This window comes from Cebus imitator, unplaced genomic scaffold (genome assembly GCF_001604975.1).
Source record: "Cebus imitator isolate Cc_AM_T3 unplaced genomic scaffold, Cebus_imitator-1.0 Scaffold71, whole genome shotgun sequence".
Classification (NCBI taxonomy): Eukaryota; Metazoa; Chordata; class Mammalia; order Primates; family Cebidae; genus Cebus; species Cebus imitator.
Genome location: NW_016107386.1, coordinates 1,297,410 through 1,306,856, shown reverse-complemented (window position 1 = coordinate 1,306,856; position 9,447 = coordinate 1,297,410). Strand labels below are relative to the sequence as shown.

At 49.2% G+C, this 9,447-nt stretch overlaps 1 protein-coding gene across 1 annotated transcript in view; it reads left to right on the top strand.

The window, feature by feature from the left end:
- The window catches only part of SFXN2 (sideroflexin 2), a 24,450-nt gene extending 18,691 nt beyond the window's left edge, over positions 1 to 5,759 (top strand). The window contains exons 11-12 of the mRNA XM_037739485.1: positions 3,009 to 3,056; positions 4,255 to 5,759. Of these exons, the coding sequence (XP_037595413.1) occupies positions 3,009 to 3,056; positions 4,255 to 4,354 (148 nt within the window). The 3' untranslated portion in view covers positions 4,355 to 5,759. The remainder of the gene's footprint in view (positions 1 to 3,008; positions 3,057 to 4,254) is intronic.
- Positions 5,760 to 9,447: the final 3,688 nt, after the last annotated feature.

Below are 9,447 nucleotides of genomic sequence, written 5' to 3'. Positions count from 1 at the left end.
AGCGAAACTCCGTCTCAAAAAAAAAAAAAAAAAAAAAAAAAAAAAAAAAAAAAAAAAAAAAAAAAAAAAAAAAAAAAAAAAAAAAAAAAAAGAAAGAAAGAAAAAAAAAAGAAAAAAAGAATGAGGAGACATAGCTTTGGCTGGGACTGTCATGTGTCCCAGCCCCACACAGAAGGGAAATGGCACCAGTCACACAGTGTTCTTAGGTGTCTGCCATTAACTGGAGATGTCCTGGCATTCACCATGCTTTTCAGGGCCATGGGACTGATGACAGTAACACTAACAACTAACATGGACTGTATATTTTCTCTGTGTCCCCACTGAACTAATGCTTCATATCTATAATTTCACTTAATTCTCCCAGCCTAGCTACTATTATCATCTCCTTTTACAAATGAAGAAACTGAGGCTGGCCAGGTGTGGTGGCTCATGCCTATAATCCCAGCACTTTGGAAGGCTGAGGCCGACAATCACATAGTCAGGAGTTCGAGACCAGCCTGACCAACATGACGAAACCCCATTTCTACTAAAAATACAAAAATTAGCCAGGTGTGGTGACATGCGCCTGTAATCCCAACTACTTGGGAAGCTGAGGCAGGAGAATCGCCTGAACCCAGGAGGCAGAGGTTTCAGTGAGCTGATATCATGCCATTGCACTCCAGCCTGGGCAACGAGAGCAAGACTCCATCTCAAAAAAAAAAAGAAAAAGAAAAAGAAACTAAGGCTTAGACAGAGTAAGAAACTTGCCCAAGGGTATATATCTGGTAACTGCTGGTGCTGAGATTTGATCAACAGTCTAACATTATGCTATACCAACTTTTGCTAATTGAGTAGTTGCCATGGGCTGGGTGCTTTTATGCAGATATCTCATTGAATCCTCACAGTAGCCCTGCAAAGTAGTCACTGCAAAGTGGGTTCCAGTAGCCCCAAAAAGTAGGTTGTCCTCCCTCTGTGTCTCTGAGGTAACTTGCCCAAGATGGCACAGCTAGTAAGTGGTAAAACTGGGATACCAACCCAGGTCTGTCAGGGTCCCACATCCTTTAAGGCTTTGCCTCCCAAACCCTGGTCCTGGCCAGCATCATTGGCATCATCTGATAACTTGTTAGAAGTAAAGACTCTGAAGCCCTTCCTCAGACCCCCTCAGTTGGCACCTGCATTTTAACAAGCTCCTGAAGTTATATGCACAGTGAATCTGGAGAAATTGCCTTTCACTGTGCTCTGACAGCCTAGGAGTTCAACCAATAAAGAAGTAGGTCTCAGAATCCATAGACTCACAACTCTCCCTCCATGTCCCTCCTCCCTTTCCATGCTGTTCCTCTTCCTCCAAGTGGCTCCACTTCCTCCTCATCACTCCTCCCCCTCCATGTCCCTCTTCCCTTTGCATGCTGTTCCTCTTCCTCCAAGTGGCTCCTTTTCCTCCTCGTCACCCCTCCCCCCTCCATGTTGCTCCTCCTTGTTGAAGTTGATCCTCTCACTCCAAGTAGTTTCTTTCCTCCAAGTACCTCCTCCCACTCCAACTCGCTCTTCTCCCTCCATGCTCTTCCTCCTCCAAGTCATTCCTCCCCCTCCCAGTCATTCGTCCTCCTCCAAGTCGCTCTTCCCCCTCCACGCTGTTCCTCCTCCTCCAAGTTGCTCCCCTCCCTCCTTGTTGCTTCTTCCCCTCCATGTCATTCCTCCCCCTCTAAGTTGCTCTTCCTCCTCCATGTCCCCCCTCCCCCTCCATGTCCTTCCTCTCCCTCCTCATCACTCTTCCCCCTCCATGTCCCTCCTCTCCCTCCTCATCGCTCCTCCCCTTCCATGTCTTTCCTCCCCCTCCATGTCCCTCCTTTCCCTCCTCACCGCTCCTCCCCCTCCATGTCTCTCCTCCCCTTCCATGTCCCTCCTCCCCCTCCATGTCCCTCCTCTCCCTCATTGCTCCTCTCCCTCCATGCCCCTCCTCCCCTTCCATGTCCCTCCTCTCCCTCCATGTCCCTCCTTCCCCTCCATGTCCCTCCTCCCCCTCCATGTCCCTCCTCCCCCTCCATGTCCCTCCTCCCCCTCCATGTCCCTCCTCCCCCTCCATGTCCCTCCTCTCCCTCCTCATCACTCTTTCCCCTCCATGTTCCTCCTCTCCCTCCTCATCGCTCTTTCCCCTCCATGTCCCTCCTCTCCCTCCTCATCGTTCCTCCCCCTCCATATCCCTCCTCCCCCTCCATGTCCCTCCTCTCCCTCCTCATCGCTCCTTCCCCTCCATGTCCCTCCTCTCCCTCCATGTCCCTTCTCCCCTTCCATGTGCCTCCCCCTCCATGTCCTTCCTCTCCCTCCTCATCGCTCCTCCCCCTCCACGTCCCTCCTCTCCCTCCTCATCACTCCTCCCCCTCCATGTCCCTCCTCNTCCCTCCTCCCCCTCCATGTCCCTCCTCTCCCTCCTCATTGCTCCTTCCCCTCCATGTCCCTCCTTCCCCTCCAAGTCCCTCCTCCCCCTCCATGTCCCTCCTCTCCCTCCATGCCCCTCCTCCCCTTCCATGTCCCTTCTCTCCCTCCTCATCGCTCCTTCCCCTCCATGTCACTCCTCTCCCTCCATGTCCCTCCTCCTCTTCCATGTCCCTCCTCTCCCTCCCCATCCCTCTTCCCCTTCCATGTCCCTCCTCCTCCTCCATGTCCTTCCTTTCCCTCCTCGTTGCTCCTCCCCACTTCATGTCCCTCTCCCTCCTCATGGTGCCTCTCCCCTCCATGCCAGGAGTGCCTGTGCTCCTTAGGCCTGCTGCTCACAGTCCCTGGTTACTTCATTGACTTCTTCCTCTGCTTGAACAATGGAGTAGGGGTGGGAATGAGTGATGGGGGTAGGGAGGGCACTGGTTTTATTCCCCTGCGAGAATGACTATCCTCGAAGGGTTGGAGGGAGAGGATATAGGGCCAGCTGGGAAGGCAGGCCAGGTGCCCGGCATTGCTCCCTTCCCCAGGGGATGGAGGATGGGTGGGCTTGTGGGTAGATGTCCCCTAATGCTTTGGTTTCTCCTTTCTTGCAGCCTCATCTTCATGGTGCCAGTGGCGTGTGGGCTCTTCCCACAAATATGGTATCTGCTGTTCATTCCTCACTTGGTTTCATTGACCACCCTGCCAGTGCTTTCCCTGACCTGCCAGCTGTCCAGAAGGAGACAAGGAAGGGGCAGAAAGGGCAGCACCTATCCAAGGACAAGTGCCCATCAGCTTAAAGGCTGGGCCTCTTAACCCTGGTGAACTTTGGCACAACAGATTGTGAGGGGCAGGAATAAGGTTGCTCCCTCCCAGTGGAGCAAGGGCTGCCTTGGAGAGAAGGTTGGGGAGCAACAAGAGACTTTCTCTCCCTGCTGGCTGGATTATTAGGAAGCTCTATTCCAGCTGGATATTTTTTTTTTTTTTTGACATGGAGTTCCACTCTTGTCGCCCAGGCTAGAGTGCAGTGGTGTGTGAGCTACCACACCTGGCTGGTCTTTAACATTAATAAGGGGCCAGGCACGGTGGCTCATGCCTGTAATCCCAACACGTTGGGAGGCTGAGGCGGGCGGATCACCTGAGGTCAGGAGTTCGAGACCAGCCTGCCCAACATGGAGAAAACCTGTCTCTACTGAAAATATAAAATTAGCCGGGCATGGTGGTGCATACCTCTAATCCCAGCTACTCAGGAGGCGGAGGCAGGAGAATCTCTTGAACCTGGGAGGCGGAGGTTGCGGTGAGCTGAGATCATGCCGTTGCACTCCAGCCTGGGCAACAAGAGTGAAACTCCATCTCAAAAAATAAATAAGGGGACGGGCAGAGGGCTGATGACCCAAGCCCCTTTATTTCCCTTGTGTGTCCAAGAAGGGGAAGCAGGGAGAAAGGATGATGGAAAAGGGAAGGGATGCGTCAGACTGGGGATTTGGGGGTGACTGGCCCCAGGAGACAAGTGTAGCTTGAATATATACCCGGACGATGCCAGTCTTCCCTTCCTCAGTACTCTAGTTCAATACTAGTTCTGTGGTCGTCTGCTAGACATCTCTTGTCTCCTAAGCACTGCATCTGTAGTCTTGTGGAGAAGATGGAATTTTAAAGGAAGAACCTTAGCCCAAGGAGAATGCAGTCAGGCCTGAGTAATGGTAAAGCAGCACATTGTGGTGTACTGAGGCCAATAATAATCCTAGCTAGAAAAATCAGGAAGGCTTCTTGGAGGTGATATTTGAGTCGGGCTTCATCTGAGAGTAGCTTACAGTTTGTCCTAGGTGGCATGCTCATAATCCCCTTCTGCTCTCTTTTCAGTGAATTGCCGGTTTCCTATCTGGAACCAGAGCTCCAAGACACCATCAAGGCCAAGTATGGAGAACTTGTGCCTTATGTCTACTTCAATAAGGGCCTCTAAATGCCCCACATCAGCAAGGACCAGTCTGTTCACATATTCACTAGCTCCTCCTTAGCTATGTGTACACTTGTGCCCTCCTTCCTCTTTGCCAGCAAGGCCTGAAGGCCAGGGTAGATTGGGGGGTGGGACAATGAATGCCTCATGCTTACACCCTGGCACCTGGTTGACTGGACTCCAGGGGGAAAAAGTGAAAAAGGGAAGCAAAGGCCAACGTCTTCAAGCTGCTTCCTCCTTAGCCCCTGTCCCCTGTAGACCAGAAGCTGAGGCCCGTTCCAGCCAGGACTGGGGAAAAGCCTTTGGTTCAAAAGGAAGTTTCTACACCTGTTTCTTCTTCACTTCCTCCTCCTCTCCCGAGCAATGGAACCTTTTACCCAGGCAATTTTAGCTGAATACAGGAAAAAGAAGGGGGGAAGGACTCTGTCCTCTTGGGGCCCATCTCCACCCTTCCTCATTGCCTCCTTGTCTGATAGTTGTGGTTTTTTTTTTAGCCGGAGTCTCTCTTTGTTGCCCAGGCTGGAATGCAGTGGTGCAATCTTGGCTTACTGCAACCTCTGCCACCCGGGTTCAAGCAGTTCTCCTGCCTCAGCCTCCCAAATAGCTGGGATTACAGGTGCCCACCACCACACCTGGCTAATTTTTGTATTTTTAGTAGAGACAGGGGTTCACCATATTGGCCAGGTTGGTCTCTAACTACCAACCTCATGTGATCTGCCCGCCTTGGCCTTCCAAAGTATTGGGATTACAGGCGTGAGCCACTGCACCTGACAGGGACAGCTTCTTTGGGACAGCTGCTAACCTTGAAATGACCAGACACCCAGGAGTGATCAGTGCTGAAAAGGAGACCATGCAAGGCAGCAGAGTTACATGGTTCTTCAAATCATGTCTGAATCTATTCTTAGAATCTTCTCTGTAATAAGGGAAGTGCTCTTTCCCTACTGCCACATATCTCTATTTTAAAAGATAAGTCCATTAACTGTGAGTAAAAATGATGTACATAGTCAGTTAACCACACACTTTAATGGGTATAATTTCCTGGCCACCTCCCCTCCTCAGCCCATTAGGTTAAACACCAAAGAAAGACTGGTGTGTACTGAATAGGAAAGGGAAGTTTTAATTGGACCTTTCTAAGAGGAAATTAACCAGGACCAAAGAGCCTTAAAGGACATTCGGCAAAGCACAGCCACTTCCCCTCCCCAGCTTGGCTGCCCTAGGTGGTTTCTCAAGCTCCCTGGGGGATTGTTGTGGCTCATCTGGAATCAATGTGTGTATAAGTTTTGTCTGGTAGGATTGCTGACTCTGTCCAAAAGATACCACTGTGAACTGAATAAATTTCTTGAGAGAGCACACAGGCACACACGCATACAAACTGTAAACTAAGTCAATAAAGCCTGAATGGAAAGCAGGATCTGGTCTTCGGCCTGGGCATGTCAGATGGTATCACAACTATTATATCAGGGGAACTTGTCTGATCCCTGGAGGCTGTTGTTTATTTCCCTCATTAAAGGGGACGAATCCACCTGTCTCCACGGGAAGCTCCGGAGATCTCCCAGAATGGGAGCTGTGTTGCCCTAGAGCAAGAGTTGGCAAGCCATGACTCACGGGGCCAAATCCACCTGCTACCTGTTTTTGTGCAACTGGGAGCTAAGAATGTTTTTACATTTTTAAAGAGTCGTAAAAAGGAATAATAGGAATGACAGAGACCCTACCTACATGGCATGCAAAGACTAAAATATTTACTGTCTGATCCTTGACACAAAAAGTCCCCTGCCCTGAAGCAGTGGTTCTTAAGAAGATGCACTGGCTGGGTGCAATAGCTCATGCCTGTAATCCCCGCACTTTGGAAGGCTGAGGCAGGCAGGTCGCCTGAGTTCAGGAGTTCAACACCAGCCTGGCCAACATGGTGAAACCCCATCTCTACTGAAGATACAAAAAATTAGCCAGGTGTGGTGGTGGGTGCCTGTAATCCCAGTTACTTGGGGCTGAGACTGGAGAATCACTTGAACCCGGGAGGCGGAGGTTGTGGTAAACCGAGATTGCGCCACTGCACTCCAACCTGGGCGACAAAGTGAGACTGTGTCTCAAACAAAATGCCAAAACATGCATCAGAATCAGTTTGCAGTCTTGTTAAAGCACAGATTGCAGATTCATCACCAGATTCCCAATTCTGCTGGTCTGGACTGGGGCCTGAGAACACGCATTTCTAGTCATTACCTGGTGACGCTGATTCTGTTAGTCTCAGGACCATACTTTGAGGAGCACTGCTCTAGGGGGAAAGGGCCTCCCCAAGACCAAGGAATTGGCTGCAATTTGGTTTTTCCTCCCATTTAAAAAAGTTAAAATATAACTCACATGCCATAAACTTAGTCCTTTTCAAGTGTATAATTAGGTGGCTTTTAATGTGGTCACAAAGTTGTACAACCATCACCACTATCTAATTCCAGAATTATTATTTTGAGATAGGATCTCACCCTTACCCAGGTTGGAGTGCAGTGGTGCAATCACTGCTCACTGCAGCCTCAACTTCCTGGTCTCAAGTGATCCTCCTCCTCAACCTCTGTGGTAGCCAGGACTACAGGGTAGTTTGATTTTTTAATGGGGTGTCACTGTGTTGCCCAGGCTGGCCTTGAACTAATGGCCTCAAGCGATCCTCCTACATTGGCCTTCCAAAGTATTGGGATTACAGTCATGAGCCACTTCATCTGGCCTCAGAGAACATTTTTGTTAGCCCTAAAAGAGACCCTATACCCATTGGCAGTCCACATTCTTACTACCCACCAGCCCCTCACAATTCACTTCCTGTCTTTAGAGATTTGTCTATTCTGTACATTTCATGTAAGTGGAGTAATGCAGTATGTGGCCCTCTGTGTCTGGCTCCTTAGGATAATGTTCAAGATTCATCTATGTTGTAGCATATGCAATTTGATTTTAGCTGATATCTGGGCAGAAAAGCCTGTGTCTTTGAGGTAGCTTCCTTAGGACAGGAGACCTGGCTTTACTTCCAAAAGCAAATAGGAAAAGAGAAACATTACCAGAGCAAGCAGAGCTTGGGAACAACTCCTGACTGATGTTCTTGCAGAATCTACGTTTTCCCTTCCGTCCCTAGCTCCTCAAGCCTCCTGCCTTTTCTGGAAAAGACTAGAAGGTATGTGGTGGCTATAGTGTTCAGGGACATTCTAAAAAGTGGTCAAACTGCATCTCAGTTTCATTTTGCAACATCTCTCTTTGAGTTGGCTCCTGTGGGATGTTGCATGAGAGGCAGTTAAGGTTACTAAGAGGCCTTGGTGTGGGTAGTGCTAATCCAGACTGCGCAGGGGTTAGTGTTTGTCCTATCCAATAGCTTAGTTTGAGCTTTCAGGTAAAAGGAGAAAGGGAATTTGGAGCAAAATCCCCTGTGTTTGCCAAATTGAATTAGGGTTTCTTATTTTATTTATTTATTTTTTTGAGACAGAATCTTGCTCTGTTGCCAGGCACCAGGCTGGAGTGCAGTGGCGTAATCTCGGCTCACTGCAGTCTCCACCTCCTGGGTTCAAGCAATTCTCCTGCCTCCGCCTCCCAAGTAGGTGGGACTACAGGCACGTGCCATCACGCCCAGCTAATTTTTGTATTTTTTAGTAGAGATGGGATTTCACCATGTTGGCCAGGATGGGCTCAATCTCTTCGTGATCCGCCCGCCTCAGCCTCCCAGAGTACTGGGATTACAGGCATGAGCCACTGCGCCCAGCTGGGGTTTCTTATTTTTGGGAGAAAGAAGGTCTCACTCTCTTGGCCAGGCTGTAGTACAATAGTATGATCATGACTCACTGCTGCCTCAGCCTTGTGGAGTCAAGTGATTCTTCTGCCTCAGCCTCCTGAGGAGATGGGACTACAGGTGTGTGCCACCATGCCCGACTAATTTTTAAATTTTTTGTAGACAGAGGGCCTCACAATATTTCCCGGGTTGGTCTTGATCTCCTGACCTCAAGCAATCCTCCCGCCTTGGCCTCCCAAAGTGTTCGGATTATAGGCGTAAACCACTGCACCCCACCTGGGGTTTCTTATTGATGATGAAAACTAGCCTTTATATGGAAGACTTATAACTTTTTGAGGCCAGGATTGAGAGACCTTGTGCCATGAAAATAATTTGGTCCTTGCCTAGTACTCAATTTTTACTTCTCCCATAAGGAGAATAAGGATGGATAAGAATAAGGATGGATAAAATTTCTGAGAAACGAGAGATTGGGGCCAGGCGCAGTGACTCATGCCTGTAATCCCAGCACTTTGGGAGGCTGAGGCAGGCAGATCACCTGAGGTTGTGAGTTAAGGACCAGCCTGACCCACATGGAGAAACCCCGTCTCTGTTAAAAAAAAAAAATACAAAATTAGGCTGGGCGTGGTGGCTCACCCATGTAATCCCAGCACTTTGGGAGGCCAAGGTGGGCGGATCACGAGGTCAGGAGTTCGAGACCAACCTGACCAACATGGCGAAACCCTGTCTCTACTAAAAAATACAAAAATCAGCCGGGAGTGGTGGTGTGTGCCTATAATCCCAGCTACTTGGGAATCTGAGGCAGGAGAATTGCTTGAACCCGGGAGGCAGAGGCTGTAGTGAGCTAAGATCACACCACTGCACTCCAGCCTAGGCAACAGAGAGACTCCGTTTCAAAAAAAAAAGAAAAAGAAGAAAGAGATTGGCAGAAATACTTGTTACTTGTTGCAGTACTTGGAAAAGCAGGATCAAGATAGAGGCAGAACTATGGACTTTCCTAAGCTGAGGCAAAACTGACTTTACTCTTACCTGTTTCCCATTTTGCCAACACTTAAGCCAAAAACAACTCCCTCTGGGCTCAGACATGGGTGAGACCGGGCCAGAATGTAAAACTGTAAAACACTTTGACAGGTTTTTGAGAGGAAATTGACTGCTAGTCAACTGGGTTCTTTGTCATGGGTCTTTTTTTGTCCATTTATTTTATTTTCACCGACCTCAAGTGATCCGCACGCTTCGGCCTCCTGAAGTGCTGGGATTACAGGTGTGAGCCACCATGCCCAGCATTTTTGTATTTTTTTTTTTTTTTAGTAGAGACAGGATTTCACCATGTTGGCCAGGCTGGTCTTGA